At 38.2% G+C, this 24,617-nt stretch overlaps 1 protein-coding gene and 1 long non-coding RNA gene across 5 annotated transcripts in view; one reads left to right on the top strand and one right to left on the bottom strand.

Moving 5' to 3' along the window:
• Window positions 1-3,574: 3,574 nt before the first annotated feature.
• LOC138912337 (techylectin-5B-like) overlaps window positions 3,575-24,617 on the bottom strand; it is a 346,886-nt gene continuing 325,843 nt past the window's right edge. For 2 of the 4 annotated variants that reach the window (XM_070212977.1, XM_070212978.1), the window contains exon 7: window positions 3,582-3,896. In XM_070212977.1, coding sequence (XP_070069078.1) covers window positions 3,705-3,896 — 192 coding nt within the window. In that variant the 3' untranslated portion in view covers window positions 3,582-3,704. Of the gene's footprint in view, window positions 3,897-24,617 lie in introns of all 4 variants that reach the window. The other 2 variants (XM_070212979.1, XM_070212980.1) reach the window with 2 other exon arrangements.
• LOC138912658 (uncharacterized) lies at window positions 13,738-14,899 on the top strand. The gene is made up of 3 exons (XR_011418221.1): window positions 13,738-14,072; window positions 14,410-14,525; window positions 14,590-14,899. It is a non-coding gene; the product is annotated as an uncharacterized lncRNA (long non-coding RNA).

Genomic DNA, 24,617 nt, shown 5'->3' with positions numbered 1-24,617 from the left:
TGGAGTCCTGTACCTTTTCCACTTTTGATACGCGGCATTTCACGCTTTTATTGCCATCTTAATCTTATTATTAAACCACGGCTTAGACGAGTGTTTTATCACTTTGGTAGCTTATGTTGTTTTGAAGCTCTGTGAGCTGCTGGTCTACCGTTGGGGATATGAAAATGTTATCCCAGTTGCAAATGTCAAGTTCGGCCATATGATTCGTCAGTGTGTTGCATGTCAAAGTTGTAGGTCAGGTATATGACATCGTGTTTGGAGAACGATGGGACGATAAGTTGATCATATATGTACATATACTTTTGCAAGGTCATTAACAAAGAAAACTTCTAATAAAGAACTGCATGTTTTGGTGAAGTGTGTTGGAAACACAGAGTTTACTAGCTTCATACCTAATGATTTTTAGGTATCTTTTTAACGATAAGAATTTTCTTTGGTGTGTATTTACTAGTAATTTCAAGAAACAAGTACTCTATTGGGCTACTATCGGGATGCTTATACATAAACTTGCACTTTAATTGTTTACAAACATATATTGCTACGCACGATAGACATTATAACCATCACATGAAATTAACGTATCCAAGACATCTTTGGCAAACCACGTTTCAGATACACATATAATATCTACACCAGAATTCACAAATGTACAGGGGTGGTCAAAAGTATTTTCACAAATGTTAATGTTAACTGTACTTATATTTTGAACTTATAATATAAACTTTTGGCACCTATAGAAAGAGCACTTCAATTCCGTTTAAATGACACAAAAATTTTCCTAACCCATTAAGACCCCTTTGAAAAGTGAGCAAATTTTGCGAAATTCAAATTTTTAACTTTTTTCCTGGGGCTTAAAACAAAAATGTTTTGATGCAAAGTTGTTCCCCAATCAAAATTAATAATAACTGCAAAAAAAATGTTTTCAAAATATTTTTCCTTGTATTTTTTATGATTTCTTGAATGGAGACCTCTCAGTAAAATTTTGTATGAAAAGGAAGAAAAAGCGGCAAAAAAAGCTATTTTCAAAAAATCATAAAAAATACAAGGAAAACTATTTTGAATTTTTTTTTTGCAGTTATTATTAATTTTGATTGGGGAACAACTTTGCATCAAAATATTTTTGTTTTAAGCCCCAGAAAAAAAGTTGAAAATTTTACTTTCGAAAAAAATTGTCTAATTTGCCCACTTTTCAAAGGGTGCTTAATGGGTTAAGAAAATTTGTGTGTCATTTAAACAGAATTGAAGTGCTCTTTCCATAGGTGCCAAAATGTTTATATTATAAGTTCAAAATATGAGTACAGTTAACATTCAAATTTGTGAAAATACTTTTGACTAGGGTTGTATATCTGAACTCTTCAATTTTTCTCGGCAGACTTTGAGCGTTTAAATGACAAACTTTAAGGCCAGATCTCTGTTTGGTGAGGATGCGCAAAAGGGTATGGCTATTTGAGACTTTTAAATTGTCTTCCATTTTTAATGTTTAACCAAAATTGTCAGTTGCGCACGCATTATGTCAATAATAAACAAGAAAGGAAGCTACCTTCGGCCAGCCGAAGCTTATATACCCCTGTAGATAAAAGAATACTCACTCGGTGCAGTTCCAGGGATTCCAGATTCAGCGTTTCGATTTATTTCAATTTTGTTTTTAAGTAGTCAAGAATCAAAACGCCTACTTCCTACAAAGTTACAATGAATTTTCTTATATTTGTTTGGGAGCCTTAAGATATAGTGGTCCGATCCGGCTGGCTCCGACATATGTACTACCTGCAATAGAAAGAAGGCTTTCGGGAAAGTTTCATCGCGATAGCTTTAAAACTGAGAGACTAGTTCGCATAGAAACGGACAGACGGACAGACAGACAGACGGACAGACGGACAGACGGACAGACGGACATGGCTAGATAGACTCGGCTATTGGTGCTGATCAAGAATATATATACTTTATGTGGTCGGAAACGTCTCCTTCACTGCGTTGCAAACATCTGACTGAAATTATAATACCCTCTACAAGGGTATAAACATTGATAAGGAGCTGCAAAGAACATAACATAAACAAAGCGACATACATTAATTTTAAATCTAAGAAATACAAAGACTATGATTGAAAATGTAACATAAACAAGAAAGGAAGCTACCTTCGGCCAGCCGAAGCTTATATACCCTTGCAGATAAAGTAATGCTCACTTGGTGCTGTTCCAGGGATTCCAGATTTAGCGTTTCTATTTTTGAATTTTGTTTTTAAAGAGTCAAGAATTAAAACACCTACTTCCTACAAAGTAACAATGAATTTTCTTATATATCTTTGAATATTCCTATGGGAGCCTTAAGATATAGAGGTCCGATTCGGCTCGCTCCGACATATGTACTATAGAAAGAAGACTTTTGGGAAAGTTTCATCGCGATATCTTTAAAACTGAGAGACTAGTACGCATAGAAACGGACAGACGGACAGACGGACCGACGGACAGACGGACAGACGGACATGGCTAGATGGACTCGGCTATTGATGTTGATCAAGAATATATTTTATGTGGTCGGAAACGTCTCCTTCACTGCGTTGCAAACATCTGACTGAAATTATAATACCCTCTACAAGGGTATAAAAATTGAGAGAAACTGATTATTCTCGAAATGAGTTCCTATGCGCGCCGCCCACATCGTTGGTCAGCTCAGATAGCTCGAGCGAGCTTTGAATATATCGAGGTTCCCCTCCTTCGCTCAGCTTCACGTGGACCACTCCACGGCGTGTAAAAACAGCTGTAAGCTGCTTGTGCTTTTTAAGTCGCATGGCTTCTTTGATGATCTCATAATTAAATTTGGTCAGCTGTTCGTTCATGTACATCAGTGCTGGCGACTCAAATCCCATCAGCTGTAGGCTTAGTTGAGCTTTTTTTTCTCGCCGGTATGCCTCAATTGCGCTCAGTAGTTCCACCTTGCCGCGTACGTTTTTCAGTTTTACAATTATTATTGGGTCTACAAATGATTGACCTAATTGTCGCGGACGTACCCTAAATGTTAATTTGGCCACTGGAGGCGGAGTAAGTTGCAGCGAGAAACGGAGCTTGTGAAAAAGCGTCTTCTTAATACTTTATAGGGTAGGAAACGCTTTCTTCTCCCTGTTACATACTTTTGCACGAATACAATATTCCCTTTCACTCTACGAGTAACGGGTATAAATACACATGTTGCTCATGCGAGTTCTTAGAAAATCGCTGTTCATCGAGGATCATTTAGGTTAGGACTGGTTCCCGATAATACAAAATTATTCAGATTTCTGGCATTTTAAATTTGAATTATATAGACAGAAAGGTAAAGTGTACATTGCACAATGATTGAAAAGCATATTTGTTTTGTTTGGAATTCTTCAGAGATTGCGGTCCATCAAGAATAATTTTTTCGGGAATTTCGGTGGCGAGTCCCCTAACCTAGAGTGTTACCTTCACTCACATAAATAATCCACCATTTAAAAAACGACGCATTATCGTATGACATTCGGTAGCCAAATCATTAACTTCCCCAATTTACTTACCAAATTGAGCCAAATTAAAACAGTTTGAATTATTTATTATAGTAATGAATAAATGTTTTCTTATTAAACATGAACTTTACCGTAGAAATTGTACTAACAAAAATATTATATAAAAATGTATAATACAAATTAAATTAAATTTACTTAAAGAAATTGGTTAATAGTTTAATCTCTAACTAAAACGACATTCCAGACATTGTCTGTTGCTGTGGTATCTTAGGCCGAATCATCATTGTGGACTTCTTTAATGTATAGTCCCATCCTCTCCAACGAAACCATACAATTCCTTGCCGAGCAGTTAAGTCTTGGGGATCATGAAGGTATAGACCATTTAGACCTCTTCCACAGGATTTCCACCACCAGCCACCCTAAAAATTGTAATAAATTATGGTTTTATATGGTTGTGTCTCATACATTTTTTTCAATCAAAATCCGCTCTGGTATTTTCGGTATCTTTAATTTAAGAAAATCACAATTTTTCTTTGTCTTTTGGGATATATACAACCCTAGTCAAAAGTATTTTCACAAATTTTAATGTTAACTATACTCATATTTTGAACTTATAATATAAACATTTTGGCACCTATAGAAAGAGCACTTCAATTCCGTTTAAATGACAAAAAAATGTTCTTAGCCCATTAAGCACCCTTTGAAAAGCTAGAATATTAGACAATTTTTTTTTAAAGTCCAATATTCAAAATTTTTCCTGGGGCTTAAAGCAAAAATGTTTTGATGCAAAGTTGTTCCCCAATCAAAATTAATAATAACTGCAAAAAAAAGAATTTGTAAATATTTTTCCTTGTATTTTTTATGATTTTTTGAAAATAGCTCAAAATTACAATTTTAGTCGCATTTTCTTCCTTTTTATACAATATTTTACTGAGATGTCTCCATTCAAAAAATCATAAAAAATACAAGGAAAAATATTTTGAAAATTTTGTTTGCAGTTATTATTAATTTTAATTGGAGAACAACTTTGCATCAAAACATTTTTGTTTTAAGCCCCAGGAAAAAAATTGAAAATTTGACTTTCACAAAATTTGCTCACTTTTCAAAGGGGTCTTAATGGGTAAAGAACATTTTTGTGTCATTTAAACGGAATTTAAGTGCTCTTTCTATAGGTGCCAAAAGTTTATATTATAAGTTCAAAATTTGAGTACAGTTAACATTAACATTTGTGAAAATACTTTTGACCGCCCCTGTATCTGTCGTTTTTGAAAATTTTTTCTAACTTTACCACAAGAAAAGGCGGGCGCATTCAAAATTTTAAAGTCACAACAAAGTTTAAAAATCTTTAGCTGTGACATAACATAAAAAATTTAAATTAAAAGTTAAATAAAAATTGTTTCTTCTACAATGCATTTTTGACCCGAAAATAAACGCCCTTTTGGCTTGAACATTCTGCCATCGAAGGCGGGATATGGAACCCAGTAATCACATTTTTTAAGAAAGGAAGCCTGCGCTGAGAAAGATACAATTCTATGTAGAATTGAGGCAGACAATGGCCTAGTAGCTGTTATTGGACTCGAAGTCGTTAGAAAAGTGATGTTTGGATGTAACAATGTGTGGTGCCGACCATGGCAAGCAAAACAATTGTAAGCTGCTTGCAATGTAGGCTGAACGATCATTTACCCGCATTTGGAGAAATCGTGGACATATACGCACGGGGTGTTTTTCTCTTAAACACAGATTGCAGCCTTTGTGTATTGGGTAAAAGAATTTAGTTTTGGCGATTCTGCCATTCGATGCATCTGCTTGGGCTGAACATAGAGTGAATTAGCGGACCGGATGCTATCGACGGCCTCTAGGGTTAAATGACCCTCTGTTAAGAAGGAATTCAGCTCTTGCCAAGTAGGAATCTCAGATTTATTCCACAAGGATTGCTCCCATAATGAGAGCGTAAGCTTTAGCAGTTTTGTAGAGCACATATAAACCAAAATGGGGTCCCAATTCTCAATGTTAATGCCGGAAACTTGTAAAAACGTTAGGCAAACCTTGAACGGTGTTTTGAAGTTCCTTTGAGGCATCTCCAGACTCTTGTGCTATTGACTACACAATGAAGAGAGCTTTCAGGTGGCTGTTCACCAGTAATCGCTTATTTTCGAAGCGCTCAGTTAGATTTGTCCAAGCTGAGCGGAAGCCATCATTGGTGAGTGGCGATTTTAAAACTATGGAATGAGCTTCGCCATTAGTTTTGGAATTTAAATGAAATAACTTTTCAACGGGCGTAAGACGCGGATTGTCTATATATATCGCCGTGAAAAGGTCCCGGAAAGACGGCCAGCGAAGATAATCGCCCGAGTAAACCTCTGTGTGGATAGGAGGAAGCTGGCAGCCAAACGAAATATATTCTTGGAGAGAAGATGCTGGAGGATGAGATGATTGGGAGGAGCCCTGTTCGATTTGCTCGAGGATCTGAAAACTTTACGTATATGGAATACGTTTGATTGTATCAGTTGGCATGGATCCCAAAGGAGTTGCAAGACCGGATGCAATTCTTCAAATCAGTAGTCTGAAAGAATGAAAACGGCTAAGTAATGCAGCGGGCTGTGCAGCGCATGGGAAGTACAAGGTCAGCGTTCGGCCTATATTTTTTAAACCAATAAGGGTTTGTGCTAGAAATTCGCAACTTGGCATGTTGATTACATAGTTCTTATATAATTTTAACCAATTTTATTTTTTTTTTTTCTTTATAAATGGCGGCCGTTGGAATTTTTTTGTCAAGCCTTTTGTAAAAAAAGTAGGCCAGCTGCGGATCGTCCACAGGTCGCTGTGTAGATCCGATTTTTATGAAACCAAATTTATTTTGTTAAGAAATAATGTAGAAACTGTCTGAACCAAACTTACATAGAATATCTGAAAAACTCTGGTTGGCTCTTTCAAAGTCAAAAATCAATTTTTTTCATATTTTTCTTGTTGTTTTTGCTTTACAAAAAATACTTAAACGTACAAATTTTTAAATAAAGTAGGTTCAGACAGTGGGCAATTTCATTACAAACAATTCTGTAAAAGAATCATGATGATCGAAGCATTACTTTTTGAGATACACGATCCGCAGCTGAGGAAAACATAGTTTCGCGAAAAACGCATTTAGAGTAATGAAATATATCTACTGCGCAAGAAAGATGGGTGCCGTCATCCTGGTATAAGTTCCAAAATAGTTCGAATTTCTTCCTCAAACTTTCATGCCACATTCTTAAAGAGTTATACTACCAATTTAAATAATAAAAAAAAATTGAATTTTTTTTGTTTTCTATATGTATCTCACTCCTTAACAGACTCGCAAAAATCCAAACAGATTCCGGAATAACTTCTTAATAATAAATATTATAAAGTAACCGGAAAACAGTCTTGTCTTTACTGGCCCCCAACCGAGTTTACGCGAACCCGTCAAAAAATTACAAATAAAATCTATGAAAAACCTCAAACAAAAAACTTGTGAGAGAATAATTAAAAACAAAAAAAAGAAAACAAAAATTAACGAAAGATTGAAAGATAAAGAGTGTATCTTTTTTAAAACTTTAACATCGAGTCAAACCATGAATCCGTTTGCCTCTGAGAGCTCCGGAAAATTGGCCAATTTCAGCATTTTTCGAACTTTGAGGTCCTTTTGCTAAGAATCCTTGCGTCGGGGAACTTTTTGGAAAACGTAGTTTAGCTTGGGAAGTCGTAACGAATCCAAAACAAGAGAGAACGCTATAGTCGGGTTGGTGTCCCGACTATCTAATACCCGTCACTCAGCTAAAGGGTGTGCGAACGCTGTACTGGATAGTGCGAGGGAGATAGATATATACATTTTGATTGCGTATAACTTTTTAATGAATGGTCCGATTTGAAAAATGTCTCCTACATTTCGATAAGTATAAATATACACAACAAAATTGCATTTATACTTCTCGGAAATCTTTAAAGATGTGGGCGCAGGACCCATTTTAAAATCGTTAGTGGGCGATTGTGGGCGTTAGTGGGGGCGTGGCGCTGGGCTAAAATAAACTTGCGCTGCGTAGGAAGCCAAAGAATATGTGTGGGAAATCTCAACCTTCTAGCTTTTGTAGTTTCTGAGATCTCAGCGTTCATACAGACGGAAATGGCTAGATCGACTCGGCTAGTGCGCCTGATCAAGAATATATATAGTTTATAGGGTCGGAAACGCTTCCTTCTACCTGTTACATACTTTTGCACGAATCTAATATACCCTTTTACTCTACGAGTAACGGGTATAACCACCCTATTGGTATCAGGGTATATATTACAATGTAGGCATCCCTGCATTAGTCTGACTGAAAGTTGGCGAGACTCGTATATTGTACCTATTCTGCTTATTTTTTATTGCTAAAAATATGGAGATGAACAACACGAAATTATTCGAAATGTTTCGGGCATCAAGTAGGAAATCTGGGCGTGATATATGCAACTATTATGGCAAAATGGTTGAAAGTCAGCCGCAACTCCGGGATATTTTCATCAAAATACGAGGACTGGCTCAATGACACCCTAAATACATCGGCAGAGGAAGAGCCCACCACATCAAGAGGAAGACGATTCAAAAGTATGGAGGATTGTCAGGTCCGCACAAGGAAAAGAAAACTGCAAGATGCAACTGATGATTTAACCATTTAAAATATAAAATTTAAAATATAAAAAGGACAATATAAAAGTGAGAGTGCAGATTACATAATCGGTTGCTGATGCAAGTCCGCAGCGACTAATAAGGATTAATGAAAGCATTCCTACGCCACCGAGTGGTCTTATTAAGAAGTATGGCTGGGAAGAGGCATTGGCTTTATTTATGGACTTAGAACTTTCCAAAGAAAAGTATGAGATATGACGGAAATCTTTACTGCGGCACGAGTTGACCTTTTACCCGTGTAACGAACTGTTTTCATCTGTTTGATCGCTACGTAAACGCCGCGACTAGCTCAGAGATATTGTGTGTTCGTCCCACCAAATTTGTATTGCGTGACTGCCCGTGACCCAAGAACATGCAGAGATATCCAATTGGGACAAATCGGAAAACTTTATTAAGTTTTTCTTTTCGCTGGAATTGGTTTCTTCGTCAGCTGGCTGTTGCGGCTTGCCGGGTCGGCGACGTGCCTTCCTCGGCTGAAGATTCACTTTGTGCGTTTCTCGGCGGCGCTCCTCGACGGCGTCGCTGCTCTCTTCTCCCTTCGTGGTGCTTGTGGACTCCTGCGGCGTCGTTCTCCAACGGCGTTTCTCCAGTTCCGCCCGGCTTGTAGGACTCAAGAAGTCTGCACAACCTTCCTTTCGGGTCCGACCAAAATGATCCTGGGATCACCTGTTTCGTCGTGTTCCCTGGGGTAGGTCTGGCTCTAGCCTGAGAAACAAATGTCCCGACAGGTCAAATCCGAGGATTCAGCCTTATCGTCAGTCCACCGTAACCCCGACGCCTGGCACAAACTCATGATCCGCGCTTACCCTGCCGGTAGCTCGTCCTTCTCTCGACTCTGCTCCTGTCCTGCACTCGTCTCCACTCCAATCTCTGTGTCCTGCAGATCTCACCGTTGCAGTCTCAGCCTTGGCCTAGTGTCTTGACTCTGGTATCTTGATCTGGGTGGTGAGCACTCGGTTTCTACGGTACTCTCACGGCCACGCACTCGATTGAATCCTCGCACTTGTATCTTGATCTTGATCTCTGGTTCGTTGGTTGCACTTGTACTTTCGCTTATCTTGGTTGTCTGTCTCCTGTACTCCGGCTGCCAGCGTCGCGTCTTCCGACCGACACGTCCCGTGCCTCCTAGCTGCATGAACTGCGGCGCTTACTGCACTGACTGTCGCGCGAACTCCAACTGACTGCCCTAAGTCCACATTGGGAGCAGAATATACACTGAAAGCATTTATGTTACAGTTTAGATTTAAAGTTCTAATACCAATTAACTCAATGTTAGTACTAAAATAAATTATTTCAAACCGTATATTTTTTCTCATGTATATTCCAACTCCTTCATAGCCGTCTTCTCGTTCCCTACAGACGAAAGTGTAATTTAAAAGTCTACACATTGAATTGTCTTTGACCCAAATTTTAGATAAAATTGCAATATCAATATCATTATTTACCAGAAAAATGTTCAGCAATTGTTTGTTATTTTTAGATATATATATTTTTTTATATATATATACAATCTCTGAACTAATAGAATTGTAAGGATAAAATTTGGTCAGTAGCAAATTCCACCCAAAACGGATTGACCTAAAAATCTAGAAAAATCAAATTAATTCGGAAATAATTAGGCGCAGAGTGTGACGTAAATATTAAAACAAAAAACGACCCCCACTAACTATTTTAAAATGTACCTGGCGCACACATCTTTAAAGATTTCCGAGAAGTATAAACGCAAGTTTGTGGTGTATATTTATACCTATCGAAATGTAGAAGATACTTTTCAAATCCTCGCTGCCTCGCACTTCCTTTAGCTGAGTTACGAATTGTAGATAGTCGGGACACCAACCCGACTATAGCGTTCTCTCTCGACCTGTGCGTAAGGCCTGAAATCGTTAAGTTGCCCCACTATGGCTGAGGACAGCAGCTTGCGTTCTTTCCTTTTTAAAATTTTGTAATTATCCCTACGGCTTGTTGAACGATCTTCATCTGACTCTTCGCCGTCTGACATTGCCATCTCCACCTGACATTGCACCTCACAGACTTGCCGCCTGGGAGGTCCGTGGCGCGGTATAAATCCCTGCGACTTCTCTACGGTTTGCATAAAAATTTCTTGCGTCCTTACTAGGCTTCTTAACTCTTTATATGGTAAGGCGAAAAATTTGCCGCTTAGGCTTGCCAATTCCCTGCGAACGCTTGGGTCATGGTTCTTGTGTGTTGGGCCAAAGCATCAGAGAAACATTTCGTTTGCTGGGCCAATGAAGTCGTTAAGGCTTCTGAAATGGCTACCCTGATAGCTTCGGTCATTGTCCACTGAAAATCAGTTGGAGGTTCAGTCGGGGCTGAAGACAGTTCTTGGTCGTTGCCAGTAGGCATTGTGATATATAATAAACTAGCAATACCCGATGCGACGTTGTCCGCTACTATTAGAAAAGCATTTATTGCTGATTTTTACATATATTCAAATTCAAATTAATATCAGAGTAAAATCCCGCGTATTTTTTGAACTTCTAAAAAATTCTAAAATGCATTTTGAGTTAATGAGAATACCGATAAGAGAATTACTTTTTGTTGTAAAGCCCATTCGAATCAATGAGATTACCGAGAAGAGAGTACCGTTTGTTATGATACCTTTCATGCTTTTTCATATTTTAGTCAGTTAAACATTTCAGGAGTTATGTTCCGGTTCTGATTCAGAAGATGAAGATGTGGAAAATACTTTGCAGTTCAGCCAAATGGCTGACGTGCTAAAATGTATTATTTGCATTGACAGGCCGCAGGACGTAGTTTTTCTTCCATGTTGGCACTTCAAAATATGCTTTGAGTGCTTCAAAAATCTGGAACAGCGTTCAAAAAACTCTCTAATGCTCTGCCCGAACTGCAGCCAGATAGTTGAAAATCATTTACAAGTATTTCAATAAATTGTTAAATAAACCGCAGACAAAAATTTTTTTTCTAAAAAATCGCGCGATTTTTTTGAAAAAAAATTTTTGCCAGCGGCGCTTTCCTTTACTACAAATACTTAACTTCTACAACATTACTCATCGCTAAATTATTCTACACAACTGATTACTACATTGGCTCGCATTTACAAGTATTTCAATAAAATGTTATAAAGGGCGCAGACAAAAATTTGTTTGAATAAAAGTGCAAGCCGCATTATTGTTTACTGCGCGCGCTCAACCTGAATACGACTTTTTTACTTATATAAATAATCTAAACTAATATAAAATTGGAACTCTAAAAAACGGTCAGCAGAAAATTTCACCCAGAACGGACATAAAAATCTAAAAAAAATCACATTAATTACTAAAGTATTAGTTAAATATATTTTTTTCCTGAGGGCGTTATGACACTTTCCTGTGTGTCATAAGGCCCTCAAAAAAAGTGACATAGCGCCTGCGGGCGTTATGACACTTTGAAGTGTGTCATAAGGCCCACGGGCCCTATGACCCTTTTGAGTGTGTCATAACGCCCACGGGCGTTATGACACCGGGCGTTATGACATGCACCCATTACCTCAGCTTAACCCAATCTATTTTATTCTAACTCTTGGCACACTTTTTTAGCACTTTCCTAGTCCTAACCCACCTTAGCACCAGTTTTTCCTCTTCTTAGCTAACCTAACTTTAGTCTCACCTAAAAAAAAATGTCCTTACTATACTTACTTACTTTTAATTCACTTTTTTTAGTAAAACGTGTTTGTCACCTTGTACTTATCCTCACTTAAGTCCAAACGAACCTTACCTTTCTCACCTTCACCCTTCCCTTACATTACTTTTACCCTAACCTATGTAATACCTCCTTAATCACAACTTAACCCCTAACCTCACCTTATTCCCACCTTAACTTCACCGTTCTGGTAGCCTAATTATATCATTTTGGTTAGCTAAGCGAATGCAGAGAAAAACTCTTACTCTTTTTTACTGTTTATTTCGAACAGATCTAACCCCCAAAAACCTTAAAACCATACAAAAGAATAAATAAAAAATAACACACAAATACCTATGAAAGGCTACGGCCAAAATGCTTTAAGCGAAAAACGGATCCGCTCGCAGGATCGGTAGGTAAACAAAAAAAGAAGTGCCCCAATATCGGCTGGGGATCATGGAGAGATTTTGGAGACGAAACTTGCCAACAATTTTCTTCGTGCGCCCCTCGTCTTTAACATAATTTAAATTTTTGCAAAATATTTGATTTAGAATGGCTGCATTGGGTGATCCGTTATTTTATCCTAATTTAATCATTACTTATGTATGTACATGCCATTTTATCGATGTGTGTGTGTGTCATTGCGTTTCTCACATGCAAATGTGACGACTAAAAGTTTTTCCCTGCTCTCCCCTTGAAACCCAATCCAACATTTTTTAAAAATCAAAACAAAAATTCCTTATGCATTTAATGGGTTGGCTACACACTTTGACTTAGAATTGCATCCATTAGATAATCCGTTCTGGTATCCAAATAGTACAAATTTTATCAGTTGTTTCTAAGCCAGAAAAAAACATTGGCCGCCTGTCTTTTGCTTCAAATGACTCTCTCTCTGCTCACTACTCTCTCGCTCTGCTTTTGCTGACGTTCCCGAGTGCTGCGAAAAAGAAAAACAACGTGCTGCCAAAGAGGCCCCCCGCAACCCCCGCAAACAAAAAGGATCATATAAAATCAACCGTGGGTCCAAAAAAAAAAAATACCTTACTAATTGCATGGCATAGCTCCACACTTTAAACCAAAAACGGATGCTATCGCATAATCGGTGCGGAAAAATTATTTAAGTGCCCCAACCGGAAGTCGGTTGGTGCTCATCTTCTGGGCTTTCGAAGATTTCCACAAACAAAGCTTAAAAAAATATATCAACATGTTTAGTTGAAAACTGTGGGAATGGTTGATGTTTTAATCAACCAATTTTGAATTTTTCGAGAGTCCTGGGAGTCCTTAGGAGCCGAATTTTAAAAAATCCTTTCTTAGTGCACACCTCCTCTAACACACGATTCAGACACAATTTTTTCCAGAATTTTAGGTCTTATGGTTTGGGCTGGGGGAACATGACGCAAATCGACATCCCAGCGGGAATGTGAGAAGTTGGTTTTTGTGTTCTTGAAATCCTGTTCCTTTTTGCAGGCGGCGGTGTAGGGATAGATAATTTCTGAGCGTTAAATGAGGGTGGGTTTCTGAGTAGCATCAATATCAGGCCATTTATGCGCTGTATGATTTCTGTGGCACTACGATTATAATATTTTTTAACAAAAAATCACCAACTTATAATATTAAAAAATCCTATGATATACACCAAAACCAAAAGACTTGTTCTCACATTTAGTTTTAATTTTTAGTAATTTTAAAAGTCGTAGAAAAAATATTAATAATTGTTAATCAAAAAAATTAAACTATATAACATTATTATCATAATGTCTATAATGATAATATTAATTTATTTTACTCAACATTTTTCAAATAATAATAAGAATGAATGTGGGATAGAGAAAAGCCACGGTAAGACGATTAAAATATTTGATCACATTTATCAAGGAATTACATTAAATTACAAAGAAAACTATTGTTGTTTTTTACATTTTTAAACATTTTCTGTGAAATAAAATAATTTGATCGTCAGATCGTGGCCTAAGCCATTTTTAAGTGTTGTTAAAATATAAAAATTCGTGTTGGTGGTATTGATAACACGAAAAATGCCTAATATACCTATAATATACGTAACCTTTAATGATTACGGTCCCTGAAAAGTATTGTTTAAATATTTATTCGGCGCCAAAGTGTGACCCAACTTTACAACGAAATTTACACCACATTTATCTGCATTTTGTATGGTATTATCAAGAATATAATGCAGGGTCACATCATTTTTAAATTTGTTGGAAAAAGTGAAAAAAAAGTGAAAATAGTTAATTTTAATCTAAAAAACAATAAAAAGGTGAGTGATAAAATGAATTTTGTCTTTTTATAACCTTTATTTCAGCGTTACAAAGGTTAGTATCACAGATATTTTCGCCATTAATAAATATACGCCTCCGGATGCTATCTTCAACACAAATTCTGCATTTCAGTGACACTTGAAATGTTTTTAATCTTTACCAGTGGTAAATGGTGTGAGGTGTTCATTAAATGGTTGTATAAATAGTACTTCAGTACTAACTTAGTTGTTTAACTTAATCAAAATATTACATTTATTTCAGACAGGCCGACTGAGACTTCTTGGGACCAGAAGTGTTGCGCCTGCGTTTGTCATATTTTATTTTTTTTTCTCATAGTTTTTGATATAGATACCCGACATAAAACAACTGAACAGAGGGTAAATGATCGGCCATGGCAAACCAGGCATAATTTCTGGAGAGATCCTTTAATTTTGTGCGGAGACCTAATAATGGTAATTACTCTTATTATTATTCCTGGTCTTACATTCATATCTAAATTATGTTTGATACTTTCAGAAGACAGACAAGAAATGGATATCTAAGTACTGCATTCGGCCAAGCAAAACCCGGGAATGCTTCAGGCATTAAAAATTTGTAGTTCCAATGCTTCGATTGTAAATATTATTAATAAATACACAAACAAATATTACAAAAAACATGATTTTTATTGTGGAAAATCAGATACTGCAAAGCAGTGCAAAACCAAAACTGCGAGGGTCTGGAAAAACCAAAACTGGGAGGGTGTAGAAAAACAGATATTGCAAGTGGAGGAAAACCATAACTGGGTACGTGTGGAAAATCTATAATGCGGGAAGTCGAAAAACCAGTGGATTTTGTCCTGCATTCTTCTGCCAGAGATCCAGATAGAAACCTCATTTCCCCCTTACTTTTTGTGTCACCCCCGTGTATTTTGAAACCAGAGATGGAAGAAATGTAAGGGGTGAATGAGGTTTAGTCCCTTCCGCTTCTATGGAGAAACCTCTTGAAAATATGTTATTTTCCAGAGGAATTTTCCCGGTGGGATCTACTCTTTTATAGTAATACTCGATAAACAAAACATAAATAAATAAATAAATAATCGAAAAAATCACAATTAAACTTTCAAAAACATAGGGTGCCATGCAATTGTTTTCTGCTATCTTTTTGTAAAGTTCCTTGTCCAAGCTAAGCAGTGTTGGGACATACCTAGATACTTTTACCTAGGTATGTACCTAGGTACAATTTAGTGTTACCTTTTACCTTACCTAGGTATAAAAATAATTGAGTACCTTTACCTTACCTAGCTACAGATTTTTATATACCTTTGGAATTATGAAGGTACTTACATAGGTATTAAACATTGCTCTGATTTAAAATAGCCAAATCTGACTGCGACACTGTAGTATCGTTTCATTGTATCGTTTCGTTTCGAAATTGTAATAGTCGGAACGCAGGATTAAAAGTCATTGGAATTCAGCCGTTCTATTGTTTGTTTTGTGAAGTTAAAACTAATCGCAATTTTATTTTATATCATTTTGTGCACGTATGTATGTTCCCATCACTACATCAATTTATTTATAAAACCAAAGTGTATTTGGCGCGCAAAAATGCCGTATGTACGTAAACAAACGGCATATACATATACATAGTCAATGTTTCTACATACGGAATTTTTGCGCGCCAAATATGTACATGAGGGTTTCATAAATACATTAATGAAGTGATACAATTATTCATGCCGCGTGTTTTAAAAATATATGCACAAAATTAAAACATTTAAATTTAAATGAAATGAAAAGATATTGTTTGATTAAGACGACTAAAAACTGAAAACTAGTCTTATTTTAAGTTTCAATGATTACATTGAACAAAACAAAAAAATTATAAAAAAATAAAAAAAACAATAGATTTACCTTTACCTAGGTACTGGGAAATTGCAGTACCTTTACCTTACCTAGGTATTTATTTTTGCCCAATACCTTTTACCTTACCTAGGTAAAAAAAACACAGTACCTTTCCCAACACTGTCTATAAGAAACCCTATAATCGAATGCATCTTCCCAAAGTTCTCGTTAATGACGTAAAAATAGAGTTTGTTGAGCAAGCCACAAATTTAGGAATCGAATTCAATACAACCTTAACTTGGATCAATCAAATCATTAAAGCTACTGGAAATGCTTTGGCATGCTTAGACAGCTTTCCTTATCCCAGAAACTCATCCCACAGAACATCAGTATGCTGGTGGCGAAGACTTGTTTAATCCCTGTTCTCTTTTACGGAATGGAAATCTTTTCATACTGTGATGCCTTAAGCATGCGAAGACTCAGAGTAGCGTTTAATTCGATCGCTCGATATATTTTTAACCTGAACCGTAGGGACTACGTTACAAGACACGCTACAAATATCTTTGGACTAAGCTTTGAGTCATGGATTAAACTTAGAACCCTTCTATATCTCCACAAAGTCGTTGTATCAATCGAACCCCCATACTTGATAGAGCACTTGCAATTGGCAAAGTCTTCCTGGACTAATTATTGTATCTCCAAAAGGATAAAGCTATCAATAGCTAAAAAACATTTTTTCGTTCAGGCAATACGCTACTGGAATGACCTCCCTAATACAATTAAAAACTTAAGGAACGCAATGCAATTTGAAAAAGAGCTTACCAATTACTTGAATAGCACAATATCATCATAATACTATTACTATTTAATACTAAAGATTCTTCAAGACAGGAATAGAGTATCTCGGGTTTTATATTAAAGATGGCGAAATTAAACCCAATCCTAGAAAAATAGAAGCTCTATCCGCATTAAGCCAACCAACTACTGCCACGCAGTTAAGACAATTTATAGGTTTGGCTTCATATTTCAGAAAGTTTGTTCCACGATTCTCTGAACAGATGAAACCATTGTATCAATTAACTTCTAAGGTAAATGGATTTGCTTGGAAGGAAAATCATGAACAAATACGAAAAAAGATTATTGACGTGTTGACAAGTGACCCTGTGCTGACCATATTCAACCCTGAGCTTCCGATCGAGTTGCATACAGACGCCAGCGCGGATGGCTACGGTGCAATGCTCCTTCACAGGATTGACGGCACATGTAGGGTGATCGAGTATTTCAGTAAGTGTACATCGGCTTCAGAATCAAAATATCATTCATATGAACTAGAGACTTTAGCCGTGTATAATGCTGTTAAACATTTTCGACATTACCTGCATGGTAGAAAGTTCGTCGTCCATACTGACTGCAATTCCTTAAAAGCGAGTCGCAAAGGTGGGCGTTCTTGCAGGCATTCGATTTTAGCGTAGAATATAGAAAGGGAAAGGAAATCCTATTCCAGATGTCCCGAAAACGATAAACAAAGTAGTTGAGGTTCGCGTTGACTTGGCAGCGATAACGGATAATTGGCTAATCGCTGAACAGCAGAGGGACTTAGGTATAGTTGATATCATGACACAAATAAATGGAGGTGAGATGCAAGTTGACAGAGCTAAAACTTACGAAGTAAGAGCCGGATTGTTGTATCGCAAAATTCAGAGAAGCGGCAAGACTCGTTGCTTACCAGTGATTCCGAGAGCTTTTAGGTGGTCGGTCATTAATCATGTACACGAGGCTATAATGCATCTTGGCTGGCAGAAAAATCTAAACAAGGTCTATGAACAATATTGGTTTGAAGGTATGTCGAAGTACGTTAGAAAGTTTGTGGAAAACTGTATAACCTGTAAGCTCTCCAAACCCTCAACAGGCAAAGTACAAATGGAACTGCACCCCATTCCCAAGGTAGAAATTCCCTGGCATACCGTACATATTGATATTAGTGGGAAGCTGAGCGGCAAAAATGACTTAAAGGAGTATATCATAGTACAAATAGACGCATTCACCAAGTATGTTTACCTATATCACACACTGAATTTGGATACGGAAAATTGTATCAACGCAGTAAAGGCAGGTATATCACTTTTTGGCGTTCCTAGCCGTATCATTGCAGATCAAGGCAGGAGCTTTGCCAGTGGTCGATTCCGTGATTTTTGTTCATTAAATAAAATTCAGTTACATTTAATTGCAACAGGGGCAAGCAGGGCAAACGGCCAAGTGGAGCGCGTGATGAGCACGTTGAAAGGAATGTTGACGGCAGTTGAGACAAGCGAACGCTCTTGGCAGGATGCATTGATGGACATCCAATTAGCTATGAACTGTACTAGTAATCGGGTGACTAATTTTAGCCCCTTAGAGTTACTAATAGGAAAGCAGGCAAGACCTTTGGGCATGTTACCCATAATATCCGAACCTAAGATAGATTGTAAGGAAGCTAGGGCAGAAGCTAAAGAGAATATGGATAAGAATGCAAAATATGACAAGAGTAGAGTTGATCAAAATAAGGCAAAAGTTGTGAAACATGGGATTGGCGATCATGCCTTGCTAAGAAGTGAGGAACGGCATCAAACGAAATTGGATCCCAAGTTCAAGGGACCGTTTGTTGTAACAGAATTGTTGGAAGGTGATCGTTACCTGTTGAAATCATTGACTAGTAAAAGAACATACAAGTATCCGCATGAGAGCTTGAGAAAACTACCAGATAATCGAGTTGCATCTGAGTTGCTCAAAGAGAGTGATGGCGTTGAAATAGAAGCAAAAGATGAGTTGAGATCTGTCACCTAAGAGGGGTGCACAGGACATCACACACAGAGGCTAAGTTGATCTAATGAGAGATTGTGGCACTAAAGGTGCATATCGTCGCAAGTGGCGGCAAGAGCCTGCACTGTGTTGTGATAAATTGTAAGCCAAATGGTCGGGGTTGCGCAGAAGAGTACAAGCTACTAATAAGAAAGAGTTATCCTGCCAAACTGTCATTTGAAGACACAAAAAGTGTATTGAGGGATTTAAAAAAAAAAAAATTAGTCATGATTTAAGTTAATGAGTAACTTCAAATTTGTTTCAGATTAGCAAAATGTGATGCCAATCCAATGTTAAGCCATGCACACGAGGACGTGTGATAGTCAGGATAGCCGTGTCGAGAGAATTAGTAATAATACAAATCAATGTTAAATATAACTGAGAGAAACCTGTCATTTTAAATAAAGTATTGAGAAAAGGAAGTGTGACCTTCTTAGACCGTTTAAGGGTTTCAAGAGCGTGGCTAGGTGGGAACCCACCTTAGCCGAGTGTGTCGCAATTGTGGTTGCAACGTAGGGTTGTGCAAAGTAGTAGAGGGTTCAGGACTCATTCTTTCGAGAACCTTCGAACGGGCAACACGAACAATTGCAACTCGCTGCGCGTCTTACTAAGAAAACCCAAGTGGAAGTTAAGTCATGACGGACAAATCAACTCGCGAAGCGGCTAAGAGACCCCTGTCTCCGACACGTATATATGTACCCTTTTCCTTTTTTGTAAAAATAAGACTAATTTAAGATACCAAACATCTGCGTAATTGGTATTATAGGGAACTAGTTCTCACAACCGCGTAAAAATGATCCTCGATAGACAGCGATTTCTAAAGAACTCTCATAACCATGGATGACCACATGTGTATTTTTATTATGATAATCAGAAGAAATCGCGGTCCAAGGAGGATTATATATTTTAACCTTTCTTTGAATTTGTTTTTCTGAGCGACACAACAAACCTTATTCAGCTAAAACTACTTGTTTGATACTGAACAAAAAAAACTGCGACGCAGGCAAAAAAAATTTAAGAAAAAATCGCGCGATTCGTCGCAGTCTTTTCTTTACTTTCTTTTCAAAATGCACTACTTTCAAATACTTCCTATTCGGGAATACTTCAGCAGAGATATTTCTAGGCCATAAAAGGTTATTAAAGAAAAAACCTGGAACTTTACCTCAATGGTGGTATATTGGTATCGGTATAAGTGTGGATAGGTAAACTTTTTTCCTTTCCAATACTCCATTATGTCCGATTTTAATTTGGCTTAAAGGTAAGGGGATTGTTTATTTCCGTAATCGCCAATTTAAGCTGAGGATCAACCTCGCTGTCGGATTCTTTATTGCCTGCTTCATGAATTGAAATTAAAAAGTCGCTTAAAAAACCACTTTCAGATGAATTTTGAGATTAAGTCGGATTCGAATCATCATCTTCTTTCAGTTTTGTACACTCCTGTTAAATAAACAACATTAGTTTTATAAAATTATAAAAAACATTCTAGGGACATATGGCATATCAACAGAAAGGTATTCAATCGTAGATTACATACATATAAATATTAAACCAATGCACCCCTCAGTTCAAGAGTTATTTTAATTCAATGAATCACATAACTATTGTTTTATTTTAAAAGTTGACAAATAACTCTTACAATGTGATAGAAATAATAGTCAACGGGGGCGTTCTCCTCCAACAGGAGCTAATATATACATTTAAATTTAAATTGGTCAATCATAATTTTAAAACTATTGTATTTAAACGAATTAAGTTAAAAAGGCGATGAAGTATATCAAAATACCTTTTAAACGAGTTATAGCACATGTCTGTGTGTTTAGTAGTGTAGAACTTACAAACTAACGAAATTTAGTTGTTTTTAGCTTTTTTCCCGCTAAAGTAGAGGGTTTTTCCAAAAGTCGTAGAACAAAAAAATTCCTATATGGAACTGTTAAATGCAAATTAACTGATTTCATGACCCTAAAATACAGTTTGGATACCCACGCACAAAATTCAACACTCAGGAAGCGTTAGTTGTTCTGAGCTGGCAAAAGTGGCTATTGTCGTTTCTTAATAACTTTTAAACGTGATATGACATGATATAACCAAAATTTAAGGAATCTCAAGGGCTATACAGTTTAAAGTTGTAAGAAAAATCGTTAGAGCCGTTTTTGAGAAAATTTAAAAAAAGCTAAAAAAAAAGTTTAAAAAAATGTTCTTTTGTTCATATCTTTTTAACTATTACATTTACACAAATTGCATATAGAAGGCGTTTATAGCATTTATGCAGCATAAGTCTGTAGCTTTAGTAGTATAGAAGTTACGGCTTTTCGAATTTTAGCTATTTATAGCTGTTTTCCCGCTAAACTAGCGGGTTTTTCCAAAAGTGGTAGAACAAAAGTTTTTTATATCGATGTGATGAACGTCATATCAAATTTTCAGAACATAAAAAAACATATTTTGGACAAGCGGACAAACTGACAAACAGAATTAAATTTTTTAATAGGAACATAACTAAAACATTGCGAGGGGGCATTTATCCCCACCGGCCCCAACAGCTCCAAATTTCGAAATGTGCACTTTTTCACTATCACCGCTCTCTACCAATCCAATTGATTTTGGTGTATTACTCATTACGATCGGACTATCACAGCAGAGTTTTTTATTTCTTCGTGTATATATAGTAGTCGCCTTCGCACACTCTCCTGGTGCGCTTCGTCACTACATGGACTGCCGTCCATAGTGATTTTTTTGAATAGGTTAACTCTTATTTACGATCCCTGAAATAAACAAATAAATAAACAAATAATTGCCATTAACTAACATAGAAAACAAATATTTGTTTTATACCCCATCGCCAAACAAAGATTTAAGTTCATCGATGCACTCTTGTCGTTTTAATTTACGTCGAAAGCCGTAAAAAATGATTGCGCGAAAATGTTCACGAGTTAATTACATTTTCTGCCAAATTGATTTTTTCAAGTCACTGTAAGCAACACAAATTATGGCCGTACGTCAAAACGTTCTGAGGACCCTGCATTCGACTGTCCCCAGCGCGTTGACATGCTACTTGGTGCTGGCCTATTTTATGACCTGTTATGCGTGGGCCAAATTAAGCTGGTTCATGGGTTGCCTCTACTGCAGAAGACTCGCCTTGGCTGGATCGTGACTGGTGGTGGTGATAGGCTTCGCGGCAATACATCTCTTTTGGCATCTCAAGGCTTGGAAAATGGAGCTACACTACATAATGTCCGCTTGGAGGATCTGGTTAGGCGATTTTGGGAAGTCGAAAATCTCGACAGTGGAATCATAATGGCCAGCAAGGAAGAGCTGGAGTGTGAGGATCATTTTATGAAAAACTTCTATCGTCTTCCCTCTGGCGCTTACTCCGTTCGCTTGCCGTTGAAGCAACATGCTAAAGCCCTTGGCGATTCCTACACACAGGCACACCGGAGATTTCTTAACCTTGAACGCAAACTGCAAAGGAATCCCCATTTAAAGCGTCAATATGTGGCCTTTATTAAGGAATACTTGGAGTTAAACCACATGTCCCGAGTCAGCCCCGAGGCTGTGGTCCTTTGCAAGTATTTCTTGCCGCACCATTGTGTTCTAAAGGAGGATAGCCCAACAACCAAGCTTCGCGTTGTTTTCAATGGATCGGCTTTAGCCTCCTCCGGGTCGTCTCTTAATGATGTCCTAATGGCCGGGCCCGTTATACAGCCAAGGCTGTTTGACATTTTGATCAAATTTCGTACTTATCAGGTGGCTCTGACTGGAGACATTTGCAAGATGTTTCGGTGCGTAAGGGTGAATGAACCCGATAACTACTTACAATGACGAAGAGCTCGAAGTTTAGAAACTGGATACAGTGACCTACGGAACCAAGCCTGCCTCGTTCCTTTCTGTTCGAGCAATGCACCATTGATGAGAGGGATTCCTTCCCTGCTGACTCAGTTGCTCTGCAACACGATTTCTATGTCGATGACTTTATCTCCGGTGGTAGCTCTGTTGGTGAGGCGATCGAGAAAATGCGACAGACCACTGAGATACCAGCTCGAGGTGACTTCAAGTTACGAAAGTGGGGCACCAGCCACCCCGAGGTTTTCAAGGATGTGTCAGATGATGACAAGGAGAACTATTTGAAGTTCGGCGATGGCAGCGATATAACCAAAACTCTTGGTCTTGCATGGGATCCGGCAACAGACGAGCTGCTGTTCCAAGGCCTGCCGACGATCTGTTCTGGCCACCATTACTCGTTTCTATGACCCGCTAGGCCTTCTTGGCCCAGTAATCACAAAGGCCAAGGTGTTTCTTCAAAAACTCTGCAAGGAGAAATTGTATTGGGATGAAAGTTTGCCCTTGGCCCGTAACACCTGCTTGATCGAAATTTGCATCAGTTTTCAGAGCGTCCAACGCATATCATTCCCAAGATTTTTGCTTCCTTCAGAAACTGATGTTGAAATTCATGGCTTCTGCGATGCCAGCGAGGAAGCTTACGGAGCTTGCGTATATGTGCTGTCTAGGGGCACTTCTCCAGCCAGCAGCCATCTCTTATGTTCCAAATCCCGAGTAGCGCCTCTCAAAACGTTATCTGTACCTAAGCTGGAGTTATGTGGCGCCCTGCTATTAGCCAAGCTAATGAATGAAGTTATTAAAATGGGTATGTTCAATGGTCCTTTTCACTGCTGGTGTGATTCCTCTGTGGCGCTATCCTGGATCGGTAATGAGTCTTTCAAATTCAACGTCTTCGTGGCAAACCGAGTGGCTTCTATACAGGAATTGACTGCTAACATGGAATGGCATCATATTCCGACTGCACTCAATCCTGCCGACGTTTTGTCCAGGGGCTCCACTCCGAATCTACTGGCACTTTCTGAGATATGGTTTCATGGCCCACCATTCTTACTTGGTGGTCGCAGAGATTGGCCTACGCGTCTGCATTATGACCATCCGAGCCTTGAGTTACGTAAACAGGTGCTGATGGTCAAGTCTCCTCACGTTGATGTTACCCTTGGATCCAAGTATGGCAACTCGTTTCCTTCCATGCAGCGCGTGTACGCGTACATTTACAAATTTTCTCACCGCTTGTGGCATCGTGGTCTCGAGGTATCTGATGTGCAACGTGGGACATATATGCTCTGGCGAGGTGTCCAACTGGCTCATTTATGGGAGGACATAAAGGAGCTTCGTTCAAATGGCATTGTTAAGAAATCAAGTTCAATTGCTTCGCTCTTGCCCTTCATAGATGCATGTGGCCTCCTTCGAGTTGGTGGACGCCTCGAAAACTCAACACTTGCGTATGAGGCTCGCCATCCAATGATAGTGCCACGTCGTTACCAACTCACCTTAGCGCTCATCATGCACTTCCATAAGATGAACCTGCATGCAGGACCGCGCGCTCTGTTGGCAAGCATCCGACTACAATACTGGCTTATTGGAGGACTGCGAACTGTCTCCAATGTCGTGAAAGGCTATGTGGAGTGCTTCCGGGCCAGGCCCAAGTTTCTGGAACCAATCATGGCTAATCTTCCGAAGGAACGTTTGGAGTGCGTACGGGCCTTTGCAGTTTCTGGCGTCGACTATTGTGGACTTTTCTTCCACAAATCAGAAGTTCGCACCAGGTCTCTTATCAAGTGCTACGTATGCGTGTTCATCTGCTTTACAAGCAAGGCTGTGCACTTAGAGCTTGTCAATGATCTAACAACTTCTTCGTTTTTAAGTGCTTTGAAAAGATTCATTTCTACACGTGGAAAGCCTAGTCAAATTTGGTCGGACAATGCTACCAACTTTGTAGGAGCAAAAAATGAGTTGGCGGATTTGAAGCAGCTGCTGCTTAGCGATTCCCATATGCAGTCTGTTCATCAAGCTTGCTTGGCGGAGGGAATCGACTGGCAATTTTTTCCG

This window comes from Drosophila takahashii, chromosome 2R (genome assembly GCF_030179915.1).
Source record: "Drosophila takahashii strain IR98-3 E-12201 chromosome 2R, DtakHiC1v2, whole genome shotgun sequence".
Taxonomy (NCBI): domain Eukaryota; kingdom Metazoa; phylum Arthropoda; class Insecta; order Diptera; family Drosophilidae; genus Drosophila; species Drosophila takahashii.
This window is presented reverse-complemented; position numbering and strand designations above follow the sequence as displayed.